At 54.3% G+C, this 13617-nt stretch overlaps 3 protein-coding genes across 4 annotated transcripts; all 3 read right to left on the bottom strand.

Moving 5' to 3' along the window:
• Positions 1-1583: 1583 nt before the first annotated feature.
• Positions 1584-3325, bottom strand: J3458_019025 (uncharacterized protein). The gene has a single exon (XM_007810137.2). The coding sequence runs from the start codon at positions 2946-2948 to the stop codon at positions 1719-1721; it is 1230 nt and encodes a 409-aa protein (XP_007808328.2). The 5' UTR covers positions 2949-3325; the 3' UTR covers positions 1584-1718.
• Positions 3326-5041: 1716 nt separating this feature from the next.
• On the bottom strand, positions 5042-8833 carry J3458_019024 (uncharacterized protein). Of its 2 annotated transcripts, XM_066121366.1 has the most exons (4): positions 8473-8833; positions 8250-8357; positions 7214-8154; positions 5042-7119 (listed from the first exon to the last, which is right to left on the bottom strand). In XM_066121366.1, the coding sequence occupies exons 1-4, from the start codon at positions 8479-8481 to the stop codon at positions 5241-5243; spliced, it is 2937 nt and encodes a 978-aa protein (XP_065973723.1). In that variant the 5' UTR covers positions 8482-8833; the 3' UTR covers positions 5042-5240. The 2 variants fall into 2 exon arrangements, with proteins under 2 accessions (XP_065973723.1, XP_065973724.1); XM_066121367.1 differs by having other exon boundaries at positions 5048-7119; positions 7214-8357.
• A 650-nt stretch (positions 8834-9483) lies between these two features.
• J3458_019023 (uncharacterized protein) lies at positions 9484-13109 on the bottom strand. The gene has a single exon (XM_007810135.2). It carries the CDS (start codon positions 12534-12536, stop codon positions 9576-9578), a length of 2961 nt encoding a protein of 986 aa, XP_007808326.2. The 5' UTR covers positions 12537-13109; the 3' UTR covers positions 9484-9575.
• Between the last annotated feature and the right edge of the window lie 508 nt (positions 13110-13617).

The following is a 13617-nucleotide window of genomic DNA, read 5'->3' as shown; positions in this document are numbered from 1 at the left end:
CCGCACCCCGCTTCCTCAAGACCATGTGCTGCAACTGCGTCCCTTCAACGCCCTTGATCGCAGGGTCCAGCTCTCTGAAGATCTTGAAGCTTTTACCTAGTGATTTGTAAAGCCCAGGGCGATGCTCGATGCCAAGACGATTCGCTGAATAATTCAGAGAGCATGGATGACACTAGATTCCTGGTAGTCAGAAAAATTCGCTTGCCATGATAAAGAAGCGACGAAGAAGCGTTGTTTGCCTTCTAGACACTCCCCTGGCGCTGCACTGCATCCGTCCTCGGCCATGTCCCAAGTCCCTTGAGATTGGTCCATCAGTGCACAACGCATATGCCCTGCTCTCGGGCCATTAGGCGGCAGCCTGCATACACTGGGGAACTCTTGCAATATCCCGCAGGCATCTGAGTCGGCGTGCTCCTCAAGGGTCAACAGGCCTCTCTCTTCCTTGGAAGTCGTCTGGGCGAGAGGGAGAATGAAGCAAAAGCCTCGTCGAGGGCTACAGAGAACTTTTTTCTTGATGTTGTAAGAAGTTTTAAAAACAAAGAGTTGCTCGTTTTCAAGTAGCTTTTACGTCTTTTGCTTCAACTTGGAATTTGGATATGAAACTTGGAATCCTGGTTGGTGCTGTTCTCGGCCCCATGGGTTTTATTTTCAAGGACCACAAAAAGATGAAAATGAAAAAGGAGGAGAGAGACAGAAGAAGAAATAGAGAAAGGGGAAGGAAGGCGTGTACTCCGTAGAGCGCAGCAGTGACCACCCAAGGGTGTGTTTCACGTGGGACAGCTATCAAGGCCCGACAATAATTTTTGCGCAGACATGGATGCGACTACACAACGACGGTCGTTGAAAAGTAATGCTATATAGTCTATATATTTCTGCTCATGCAAGAATCATGCACTCGCCCTACCCGAGTATAGCAATGGCCGCCACTTGCATAACTACCACCTTGTTCCTACAGAGGCCATATGCACTTGGCTGTATTGCAACTCACACCTATGGCTTCAAATTACCCCTGTACTCACGCCGCTCTCTTTACTAGCAATCTCTTTGTAATTTCCTAATCCGCTGTATTATAGCTTCTTACATGGAAATGCCAAGGCTCGAGGACACATTGTATATATCGGTATCAAACACTTTTGCACTCCCTCCCGCCTCGCGCATGTAGGGTGATATGGCAAGACATCACGACAAGCCTTGAGTTCCATGTCCGGAAACAGTCTGGGACTCGTGAACGAAAGTGCATTCATTCATGGCTTGCCCGTCCAAACGGGGACACCAAAGCTCATCAACGCAAACCTTGTATTCCCCTCATACAAGCCCCGTTAGTCCCAGACAGAATGGCATATCCCTTCCGCAAGTTTATATTCTCCCCGTCATCACGTAGATATGAGCAAAATGCCCTACATGTGTCGACGTATCCTCGCTGTCTTTTTGATGGGAAAACATCTCTCGAAAATCGCAAACAACTATCGATGCCTGGAGAGCTCATGTTCCCCCACTGTTCAACCGAAACAGCCTCTCAGATGTGCATGCCCATCAAGAGTATAATCCATATAAAACATCTGCAAGTGATAGCCTTGCCTTCCCTTTTTTGTCATCCAGATTTCTGGGGCGGGGGGTCGTTGCAAGTGAAGCCCTTGTTTCCGTGGACATTCTCGCAGTGCCACTTGTCCAGCTTGCCGCCGCCGTCAACTGAGATGTCAATATCCGCAACCTCAAAGTCATCGCAGCCGCCGGCGGCAGAGCTGCACTGGAACGACCCCACGTCCTTGACGTCCTTGTTGACGGTGCCGGTGAACATTCCTCCACTTGACGTGACTCATCTTGAACTTGGACGAGTTGCAGTCCCTACCCGCCCAGCCCGAGTAGTTCTCGCACTGCCAGGAAAAGAAGGGCTGCTGGCGCAGCTTGCGAATCTTGATGTCCTCCATGGTGATGTTGGTGGCAAGGCCGATGCCGCCGCCGCCGCCGTTGGGCGGGAATCCCCTCGACACGCCGGCCCAGGTCTTGAGGTACGACACGTGGGCGGTGTTGATAAAGGTGAGGTTCCGGGCGTAAAGGTTGTTAATATACTCGTACTTGCCTTCGAACTGGCCCATGGAGCCGATGGCGATGCCCTGGCCGTTGTAGAACACGCTGTCATAGATGTAGATGAAGCTCGAGTTGCCCTTGAGGGCGATACCGTCGTCTCCGTTGGCGACGTACCAGCGGCGAAAGGTGATGTTGTCCGAGGAGATGGTGTCACAGCCGTCGGTGTTGAGGGTGCTCCAGCGGCTGTTGGAGGTGCTGTTGACGTAGATGTCGGTCAGCTCGACGTTGCGCGAGTGGGAGATGGCCATGCTCCACATCTGACTCTGGACGAAGCGCAGGCCCCGGATGACCGAGTTGCTCAGCCTCTTGAAGTTGATGTTGATGGGCCGGTGCGGCAGGTTTCCCTCGGACACGGCCCAGTTGTACCATATCTGGCCGTTGCCGTCGAGCGTGCCGACGCCAAAGCCGTCAAAGATGACGTTGTCGCCGCCAAAGTGCCACGCGGTGCTCTGGTTCTGGAAGCCGATGGGCATGGACACGTCGAGCCAGTGGTCGACGTCGCCGCTCCAGAGCAGGCGGCCCGCCAAGACGAGCTTGACGTCGCGCATATTGGTCGTGATCATGGGCGAGTTGATATTGTACACCTCGCCGGGCAGGTAGACGAGGCTGTGCTCGCGGCAGTCGTCGTTGAGGGCCTTCATGATCATGGGTGCGTTATCGCGGCCCCTGCTCTTGGGCCTGAGGATGCAGAGCTTGCGGCCGTCCTGCTCGGCTATCCTGAGCATCAGGAGAGAGATTTCCGTGTCGGGGAGCCACTGTTCTGCCAGCACGTCGGAGTGATCCAGCCAGACGTTCCACTTGTCGTAGGCGACGGCGACGAGCGCCCATTGGAGGGCAGCGAGGAGTGTGAGAAGTCGCATCTTTTATTCTTGCCTTGAGATTTCCTACAGATAGAGAGGTTTGTGGGATAAGTGGCAGAGTATACGAGACGAGTTGCTCATCTGCCGCGTGTTTATATAGTCATGCCTCCCGCCCACCCCCAAGGGCCAAGAAAGCTTTTTGAGTTTTGCGCCTGCGCTACTGTGAGCCGTCGTCAAACCTTGGTCAAAATAGTACGCCAAGGTCTTTTAAAGTAAAAAAGAAGATTTTCTAGAAGAAAAAAATGCGGCAACTAAGTTGTTTTAAGTACCCAGGTCTTGCACGGGTGCTCGGCAAGTTACCAGCCAGATGTGAGTACAGACTCGTCCATACCCCCGAGCCAAAATACTCTCCATGCTAGTGAATGGCACCACACCACTCATGGAATACGACCCAATATACGGAGAACTCTGCCCCCGTGCGGAGAGATGCTGGTCCAAACGTCAAGCTGATGCTGTGTCTCGTGGGAAAGCGGCGGAACGATAAGCGACTTTAGTCGGTGTATGTGGAACTATCCTGGATGCCTAGTGACGTCGGCCACCCAGAGAAAGAAGCTAGAGAAGTGAAGCTGGCAGAAACATACGCGGTGAGTTGACTAGGTACACAATGCCTTTGCTGGCGGCAGGTCAGGCTAGACAAGTGTGGGAGCGAAGACGCTACCAGCAGCGGAGCAAAAGTCTCGGAAGAAGCAAGGGGAAATCGAAGCTGTGGTTACAAAAGCTTACGTAATGAGATGGCAAAGCCTTGTCCACGTAGCTTATGAACGGGCAACTTGGCGAGACATCCCATCATGACGAACAGGCAAGCAGATGAAAAGCATCCGAGGCAGCCTACTCCGTATACAGAGCACAAACTGACAATTGCCGGGTGCAACAAGCCATCCCCAGACAAGCCTCAGCCGGCCCTGTCCCACACCAGACGCCACTCGACCAAGAAGGCAACATTGTTGTAGTATTGCAGATGCAGGGAATAAAATGCGGACGCAACGTCGAAAATGAGAAAGAGAGAGAAATTTTACGGAGTAGCAAGGCGTCTAATTGTTGCACAACCGCCTTTCTGTTTGTCCTCCCTCCCTGCAGTGAAATTGCAGTACTTTGCGCAATAAACTCTTTGCCTCGTTTCCCGCCCACTCGTCCAGAATATACATTTTGGACTGATCAGGCAAAGAAAGTTCTTGCAAGTCAATGCGAATCCATGCCGGTTCCACTTCCCTGCCCGCGTCAGAAATTTAGTCCCAGAAACAGCCGTTTCCCCGCAGTCTCGTCTCATTGCACACCCGGCAGTTGGCTCTCGAGAGACCATCACAGCAGAGTTGAGCTTGAGTGTTGCACTCCGCACACCTCCTTGACAAGATATCTCCTAGACAAGTCAGTGCTACAATACACGCGCTATTTCTCGGTTTCCCCACGCCGTGCAACGCCTCGTGACAATTCGACCGCGGTCCGTGACCGGATCCGGAAACCAGACCAAAACTCCCTCTCGACGGGCGGACTCTGGCAAAACGTCAATCAACGCCGCCCTCCGCCAATACATCGAGATGGCGAGCTGCCGTCACAACGCGGGCAGTCCCGCTGTGCTGCCCGGCTCGCCGCATCACCAGCCCAGCCACCGGATGCATCGTAGTCGGGCCTTTGGCGAAAATGTGCAGCCAGCCTGCGCCGGTCGATGCGGTGACAAAGAGCTGAATAACATGCAGCCGCCCAGCATCGTCGCCAAACAGCAGAAGCCGGGACCATGCTTGAAACGCCAACAGGTGCACCGCATCCCTTTGCTCCCAGTCAGGTTACGAATACGCCGCGTTCCGAATAGCAGTTCCAACACGAACAAACTCTGTACGCCATTCCGCTACAGGAAATAGCCCGCCCTCCTTGCTCTTGTAGGCCCTCGTAGCTATTCTGCCAAGACCCAAGGGCCATGTACGTCTCGACGGTCGACGGCCTTGTAGTTCATTCGAGAGAGGCAGCAAAAAACGATACCACCTAGTACCACGGGCATCCAGTCCCATGAATAATGTCCACACCAGTAAGCCACGGCAAAAAAGAAAGCGCCAACTCGTGAAATTCACAGCAACAGCCATTTGCAAACAAGACCAAAATCACAAATGGGGTATAGGTCAATTACATACGGGTCTACCACAATGCGCAACTCGCTCCTCCATGCTACCAATGTCCACCCCTGCTTGAAACCCTTTAAATCCATTTCTTTATCCCATCAACGGTAATCAAACTCGCCAATTATGATGATGTGTTTCGAAATCAAAAGAAGAAGAACGAAAAAAAAAGCCCCTCCCATCGCTATACATAGCATACTTCGTCAAAAAGCCCTGCCCGGGTCTGCCACAGGCTGGCCAGTTCAAGCAGAAAGCTCTGGAAAATAATGACATTGGTCAGGACGTGAGACACAGATACTGTCACCTCCTCTGGCGTTTGGCCATTGGTAACATCTTCAACTGCATCCGGCATAGCCTCTGCTCCTGTGGCATTGCCGTGTTCTTGTTGTTTGGGGGGCTCTGTCTCGTCCACCTCGGTAGCTCCCAGCTTCTTGGTCAGATCAAGCGGAATGGGCTTTAGCTTTTCATCCGGCAAGCCCACACGCCTGGACAAGATGCTCTGGTCAATGGCTGCAAAGGCAGACGCCTGGCTCTCTGCTATCACGTCTCGCTCCTCAGGTGATGCGCCAATATCCGGCCTGACACTGCCGGCGGAGAAGCTCCGAGTTCCGCTCTTGCTGGGGTCATTGTAGTTGATGGGGAATTCTTTCGGGGGGACACGAATGGCTTTGGGAGTCATGACTGACTCTGGTGCCGGAGGCTGGCTACCGGAAGTTGATGTCGCGGAGCTTCGGTTCTGCTCCTTGCGTCCTTTGGGGCTCGCTGACCTGCTTGGCGTTCCCAGCTCCGAAAGGAGACGCTGCGCGAATCCTTCTATAGCGGAAGGCCGCGGTGGCGACCCAGTAGTGCGTAAAGTCTCGTCCAGACTAGAGCGCTCCGGAGTGCCTGATCGTATTGGCGACGCCTTCCGCAAAGCCGAGGGAGGGTTGTCCAGCATAGACTCGGCCGTTTGGAACGCGTTCCGCCTCTGCTCGAGAAGCTCGTCAAACCTCGGTATGGTGTGCTTATACTTGGCGACTTGGTCGCAAAGGCGCTTCAGCACATTCAGGACACGTGGCAGTGAAGCCTCCTTCCACGCGGGGGGAGTTCTGCATCGCTCCATGTCCTTCATACGCCGAGCCTCTTCAAACGAGTCGCTCAGCGCGCCATCGATGGGCTGCACCGGCGGTTCGGCAGACTCGCTCGCTACAGATGTTTCATAGCCACGCTCTAGCTCTTCAACGCTCTCAGCATAAACGTAGGTACTGGGGTTGCGAGCCAGCCAGCCCTCGATGCTGATGTACCCACAGATACCAAGGTCAACAATCGTTTCGGTGACTGACAAGTTCGTTTCCACAGGGTTGACGAAGAAGGTCTCCAAAAGATCCAGCATGATATTGAGCAGTGGGTCATCTGGGCGAAGAGTGTGTTCCCGAACGTCCCGCGGTGGCCCAGGTAGACTGTCTGGCAGGTCTGGTAACTTGTGGTTGTTTGTTGACACTTTCGGTGCAACCAACCTTAGTGAGCATGGATGGCTCTCCAGCCGAGTCGACGTATCCTTGAGAATGCCGGCATACATGTCATCAAAGTCGGTTCTGCCGCCTATAGAGATGGCCAGGTGGACGAGATAGTCGACCTCTTGCTCGTGAGCACCGACGGTACGGTGCTTAGTATGACTAGGGAGGACGTCTGTTCTCAAAAGGGTGAAGACTGCATAGCGATGGTGTCGTTTCAAAATGGCAGACACAAGTTGCAGGGTAACGTGGATGGTCTGTTGGTTTCGTGATCGCAGGCAGGATAGAATCAAGTCAACAAGGTTGAAAAGGAGGGGCGTTGCCGGCTCCTCTGCCTTCTCCGACATCATCTTTGTCAGGTCCATTGACTTTCGCCTGCGAGCGTCACTGACTAACGATGGCGGAGGCTTCTTATTAGGCGGCGCAGCATCCGGAAGAGCCAGCAAATAGTGTAGAATGAGGTGTATCATGTCGGGATGATCTAGGGATTCGAGGATCCGACGCAGATAGGTCAGTACGGCAACAGATGAGCCTCCGTCAATATCAGAAGACTCGAGCAGAGAAGGATAACTGAGGGTTTGAAAAGGTTTGGGTCAGCAAGATAGCCTCGTAAAACTTGAGCGTCGGATATTAAAAAAGAAAAAAGGTGAGGGGGCCAACATACAGCAATTGCTGCAGAAAAATGACTTGGAAATGTTCCAGCAAAGTCGACTTCACCTCGACCGACCGACAGTGGTTCAAGACGTCTTGCCAAAACAACAGATGGGAGAGAAACGTTTCCAAGTGCGACTGAAACTCGGGTGAGCAAGAACTAATAATCTCGTAGTTGGACGTGGGGTGCTCGTAGTCCGACAGGGCCAGAATTGGCGGCAAATCATGAGGCAAGTGGTCAATGACCAGCTTGCGACTCAACTGACTGTACAAGGCCCCAAGGCCGGTTGCCATGAGCGTAGACAAGTCGCTTTCCACTATCCACTGCTCCAGAGCTGCCGAGCTCGACGCAGCTTCGATAATATACAACAGCCCCGTTCGAGCAAAGTCTCCCACTTTCCCCTCGTGGTGGATATAATCCATGAGGATGTAGAACAGCGGGAAATCCACTCGCTGCACTCGACCAGCAAATCGCTCCCGCTCATCGAGATCCTGGAGGCTGCTTTGGCTCGCCGAAAACTGGGGCGTCTTGAACCAAGCAGGTAGTATCGCGGGGTCGAGACGGATCTTGGTGGTGATGTTGAAGGCCAGTTCAACCACGCGAGACTCGGTATCCAGGCCGAGTCGAACACTATTGACTCCGGTAATGCGTACGAGCAAATTGGTCAAGCTGCCGGAAAAGGTCGGGTTCTCAACAAAGGCCTCTTCTTCGCTTTCGATGAGCGTCGCGAAGAAAAGGACAGCTTCCTTGATGATCCATTCGTTGTAGGAGGAGGTGGCGATTTTGCCGATAGGAACGTAGATCTGTTTGATTGAGGCGTACTGAATACAGGGATGGGGGAGGGGACGTCGGCTCTCATCGCTGAGGATATTGGTGAGTTCTTGGAGGCGGATTTCGAGCGTCTCGGCGGCTTCGCTGTCGCGGGAGAGGTTGGACGACGTGCGCCATGTTGACTACCCAATGATCAGTTTCTGATGCACCCGCAGGCACGAGGCCAAAAAGCAAACTGAAGCTCCTGGCCAGCAGATTGCAGCTATCCTATCCTCACCAGCAGGCTTGCGTATTCCTTTTCGAACCGATGCAGTCGCTTCGCCGGGTCCTTTGCCTGGTCCTTTCTCGGGCTTCCCGCCGCCAGGGGACTCAATAATCGCGACCACTAGTACGCATCCAAGCACAGGCTCAGGGTTAGCTTTTTTCCAACTGGCTCAAACCGATGGGTGTTGCCCTTTTTTGCTGGAAGGGAGGGGACAGAAAGCTCGGGTGGTGCTCACAAAGTCCATGACGATGCCGACATCATGCCCAGGAGTGGATGTCGACAGGTGGGCGCACGAGAGCAGAGCAAGATGCTCACAGAGGGACGCGCGGTGCTCTAACTACCTAGGTAGGTTGTGGTGAGGTGCAGGGTCGAGGTTGGAGAGGTTGAAGCTCCAAAGTGTAGCTATTGGGGCCAGCGGGAGCGGACGGAGCGGACGGAGTAGATGGAGCACTGAGGCCAAGAAATCAAAGTCAATTCACACACCAGTTGACCACTTGTGCACCCCCAGCCACTTTGGGAATCCAGTGAAGCGTCGGCTGGTCCAAATGCTCAAGTTGCGTGTGCGTCTGGCTCTGGCGTGTCCGCCAAAATATCTGTCAGGTCAAATCCATCCATGTCTACATACGGAGGAATACTGTGACGCTTGGTGTCGCCTGTCGCGACCCTTGGCGCAGCATTAGCGCACCCTGGCCCGCGTCCTGGCCCGTGTGCTGGGACCAGGCACCGCTGCCGAATTGGCACGGCCATTGGTGTCTGGTCTGGTCTCCAGTTGTCGTCGCTGCCTGATGTCGCTACAACAGACCAGACGAAAACCAGATTGACGTCACGGTCCAAATGTCGACAAAGGACGGGCGCCACCACCAACTCCCAACTACCGAGTACCTGGGGACCTGCGTGCCCGCCGAGTGTGTAGATAGGTGTCTGACGAGGGCCAACACTAAAAAAGCCATACTGCCTCCAGTGGTTGCTCGCATTGTCTCATTGTTTCGAATTGAGATTCGGAACCGCAACATTCATGCGTGGCGGGGCCATTCGATCCATCTATACCTTTCCCTCTCCATCAACAAATGTCCGCTGAGCTTGCAAGCCGATCCTGTCACATCCTGTCACTAATAATATACGAACCTGCAAACCGCTAGACAGCGCATACTCTGTACAGGTGTTTTGCAGAATATAACCTGCTGGTCTCTCTCCACCGGCCGTCACGCAGTCACCGTTACGCACTATTCAAAAGGGCATGCAAAGGAACCAAAACACATATATTTACGCTCTCATCTAGACCGCTTATTCTCCAATGAACAGAGAGATTGCAGGGGCCCGGGCATTCCTACCAGGTCATCATCTTGGACTCGCTGGGTCACCAAAACTGGCGCTACCGCTACTGGCGCTACTACCACCACTTGTGCCGTTCCGCCCCGCAAGACCTGGTCCCGGCCGGCGAAGGCTAATCGGCGGCGACTTGACAGAGCCCTCGTCGCTGGGTTCCGTAAACCCGCTCAAGTCACTAAGCATGCTGGAACTGCGGCCCCTAGACCTGGCTCCGCGAGGCTCGAATAGAGGAGCGGGAGGGGGCTGCCAGCTTGGAGCACTGGGATGTGTCGACGGCGCAGCCACAGGAGGGATCAGGTCGCTGGAAGAGTGTGGCCATATTCCCGGAGGATAGTGTGGTGTCACGGCAGGGTTTGAGTTCCACGCTGGCGGCTGCGCACCACTCGTAGCACCGTCATCCCCCGGCATGCCGTTCGGAGATGAGTTCAGGTACACGCGAAAGGCTTGAATCTGGTCCTGCAAGAGTTGATACTGCCTCATCTTGGCCGTATTGTTGCCGAGGACCATGGTAAGACGTTCGCTGTAGCGGTGCTCGATCGAAGCCGCATTGCTCAACCAGAGTGCCCGCTGTTGGTTACGATGCTCGGCCTCCCCAACGCCACGATTGTTGGCGTCCGTGATGTTGTCCAGCTCTGTTTCCACCTTGGCAATGCGCGTCGCTATCTTGTTTCGTCGAGTGTTCAAGTTGGACATTTCAAGCTCCTTGGTCTTGACCTCTCCATCCAGACAAGACTTGTGCCTCTTGAACTCCTTTTGCTCGGCATCAAATGTCTTCTTCTCGGATGCATACGCCCTTTCCATCTTCTTCTTGCGTTCCGAGAGTTCCGGTGCCGTGTCGAAATTCTTGAGCTCCTCTGTCAATGATTCAGTATCGCGTTCCGCTTGGGCCCTTTGAGTCTCTTGCTGACGAATTTTCTGCCTGTGTTTTTCGTCGCTGCTGCCTGCCGAGGAGAGCTGGTTGTCGACAAGTTCATTCTCCTTTCTCACGGCATTGATCTTTGTTTTCAGATCCTTGCGCAAAGTCCTGAGGCGAGACTTTTCTTCGGCGAGCTTCGCCTCCGAGGCCGCAATGGACGTTCGCAGAATCGTTGCCGGCGAGTCCGGTCGAAGAGGCTGCTGGCTTGGGGGGAATACCGGCGATATCGGGTCGTCTTCTCGCAGAGTTTCCTTGACGGTGCGTATGCTTGTGGAAAAGATGACGGCGCCAGTTTCCACGTCGACAAACTCGCAGACATATTTGGACGCTGGTCGCAGTCCATATATGTCGCCTGTCCACCGAATGCGCTTGCCACGCTTGCCATCCTTGTCGTCCTTGCCTTCATCGTCCTCCTCCTCCACCTCGTCAATTGGAAATATGCGGGTAGGTTGCCAAAAAGCATTGTTTATCCTTACGTAAAATGGTTTAGATGAATCTACCCCGGACGGCCGCGTTGTCTTGACGTGCCCGTTGGACTTCATCGGTTCCTGCGGTATGTCTGTTTTAAAATCGGGAAAATAACTCGTGTTAAAGCATACCTCGTCACTGCCAATGTACGATATCCATATTTGCCTGTCCTTTTTTTCAAACGTTGTGCCTTCGTTGGTGTGTATGTTGACAATTCCGTCCGGCCGGACCGACTTTGACAATTCCATTTCCTTCATAACCACAATCTTGGTGCTGGCGACGGCGGCCCATAACGGCTGTTGCAAACGGACTTGGGCGTTTTGCTTCCGCCGCTTCTTTGTCGTGGTCAAGTTTATCGCGGTGGGGGGGTGAGGCACGCCGGCCTCGGCATCTGCTCCTGCCAGGCCGGCGTCGTTGCTGGATTCCAACGATTGGGAGCTATTCTGGTGACCGCCGCCAAGCGACGCAGAGGAGTTGCCGAGGGACGACGACTTTCCGGCTTCAGGGTCGCTCAAGCCGGATGCCGCATTGTACTTTTCGCGTTTCAAGTACCATTCGCGCACATATCGAACAATGCCCTGTGTGAGAATATGCATTGCCAATATACTCTGAATCCATCCGTGGGTGCTCCTCTTATCATACGCCACAGACTTGGGTTCGAATGACTGGGTGAGCAACGTAGGCAAAGGCCAGTTCTCTGGAAGGTGTCGGGCCAACTTTGCCCAGTGGGACCTGGTGGCACGGATAATCTGATGAAGCAATATCCAAGTAAAACACGTGGTGACACCTCTGGAGGTGCCGTCTTTCGCATTGGTACCGCCCCCGAGAGTGATGGCAATGACTGGTTTTGCGAATTCGAGGATACCGTCCTGAATGGGCTGCCACAAAAACACCCATATCAAAAAGAAGAAGAAGTCGATGCACAGTAGAGTGACGAAATTCACAGTATGGGAGTGGCTGTCCAGGATCTCGGCCAGATTGATATTCATGCCAGTCCTCGTGGTAACAGGGGGCACAAAGGTGACCAAGGCGAAAAAGGCGTAGATGAGAGACAGAGACAAGTGCGGGACGTGCATGAGGATGATGAGAATGGCCAGAGTGTCCTGCATTGGCAGGGACTTGACGACAGTGACGGCCATGTCCAGCGGGCCTGAATCCTTGTGGACGTCGACATTTTTCATGGCACTGAGGTCGATCTGGCGGTGGCCTGGTTCGATCAGGGCGTTGCCGTTGGCGCCGGCCTGGGATGGGCACGAGTCGGACGAGGTTTCGGAGTAGGTACCTAGCGAGTCCCTTCTCACATAATCAGCGGAGCGGGTGTCGACGGCGGCATCAGAGTTGTTCTTGGACGACGATCCATGGGGATGGGCGGTGGCATGCAAGGGAAGGATAGGCAGCGATGGTGACGGCCCTGCGTGGCCTGCGCTGTGGTCGGGGGTCCTCGCAGAGCCGTCGAGTTGGTGGCCATGACTCTTTCTACCAGCGTTGCGCTTTGCTGGGCTCACAAGCCCATTGTCGTGCCTCGAATCGCGGTGGCCTGAAGAGGCGCCTTGTTGTCGCTTGCCCGGGCCGGACGCTCGAGGCATGCGAGAGCTTCTTGGAGTTGGTCCTTCACGTGTCCTGCTGCGCAGCAACCTTGGTCAAGGGCACGGCGGGCAGACACAAAGACAGCAGGAAGAGAATGAGTTTTTCAACCAGAAAAAAGTATTGACCGTCGTGACCCGATTGCAATATGTAGATGTGGAGGAGAAAAAGAAGCAGCTTTTGCGGCTGCTCGTGGTGGTTTTTTTTTCTGGCGGGCAGGGCAAGGGCGGGTTCGATCGCTTCGATTTCGATTCGTGGATGAGCCAGGGTGCGCAAGGACGCCTGGTGAGCTTATTTATAACGTGCGCAAGCGTGGGATGTAAAGGGATACAAGAGGGCCGGCCGGTAGAAATAAAAACAATGGCCCGTGTGCCACGGGAAGGGGCCGGAAACGGTAGAATCGTACGGAGTAATGCTGGCGGAAAGCGAGGCGATCAAGACACCAGCAAACAAGAAGGTTGATGATGTCTTTGGTTGAGGGAGACAACGGGTGGCGGGTAGAAGTGAGATTTTCGGCTCGGCAGTGAGACGAAGAAACAAGTGAAAAAAAAAAGATAGGCTGGATGGGCCATTCATTGCTTCCAGACATAGCCGGGTTCCAGTTTTTGGACGGCAGGACGGTTGTTCACATGGAGCAAGGGACAGGGTGCCTCAAGCGCGTATGTACATGGAAACAATAACGGAACGGGCAGGGAGCAGCGCTGGAGCGCTGGAGCGCGGCACAGGGCACGGGTCTGGTGGGATGCTGAGACCAGCGCAGTGGACGAGACAGGTGGGCCAGTGGGCCAGTTGCTGGCACTACAGTTGACCCAGTTGCCAGTCCAGTTGAGAATTGGCGCTAAGGCAGGCCGGGGCAGGCGAGCAAGTCAGCACTTGCACCAGCACTAGACTTGAGCCGCTTTGGCACTTGGGCCCGCCAACGTTGGTAGCGAAGGCAGTGCTAGGCCAACGGCCTGCCAATGCTTATGTCTGGCGCATGTGGGACGACCAGACGGCACCAGAGGCAAGTAACGCCTGGCAGACCCAGACAGTTGACAAGATGCAAGTCCCCATCCCTTGGCTCGGTTGGTCATGGCACCAGCT

This window comes from Metarhizium acridum (genome assembly GCF_019434415.1).
Source record: "Metarhizium acridum strain ARSEF 324 chromosome Unknown scaffold_555, whole genome shotgun sequence".
NCBI classification, from domain to species: Eukaryota; Fungi; Ascomycota; class Sordariomycetes; order Hypocreales; family Clavicipitaceae; genus Metarhizium; species Metarhizium acridum.
Note: the sequence above shows the minus strand (reverse complement) of the source record. Positions and strands in the feature narration are given on the sequence as shown.

What these genes read in the sequence shown, in the direction of transcription:
- J3458_019025 (XM_007810137.2), bottom strand. Translation starts at nt 2,948, where the DNA reads ATGCGACTTCTCACACTCCTCGCTGCCCTCCAATGGGCGCTCGTCGCC.
- J3458_019024 (XM_066121366.1), bottom strand. An exon ending in AGGAATACGCAAGCCTGCTG is followed by an intron (nt 8,155 to 8,249) that starts GTGAGGATAGGA and finishes ATCATTGGGTAG; the next exon opens with TCAACATGGCGCACGTCGTC. An exon ending in ATTTTTCTGCAGCAATTGCT is followed by an intron (nt 7,120 to 7,213) that starts GTATGTTGGCCC and finishes TCAAACCCTCAG; the next exon opens with TTATCCTTCTCTGCTCGAGT.
- J3458_019023 (XM_007810135.2), bottom strand. Translation starts at nt 12,536, where the DNA reads ATGCCTCGAGCGTCCGGCCCGGGCAAGCGACAACAAGGCGCCTCTTCA.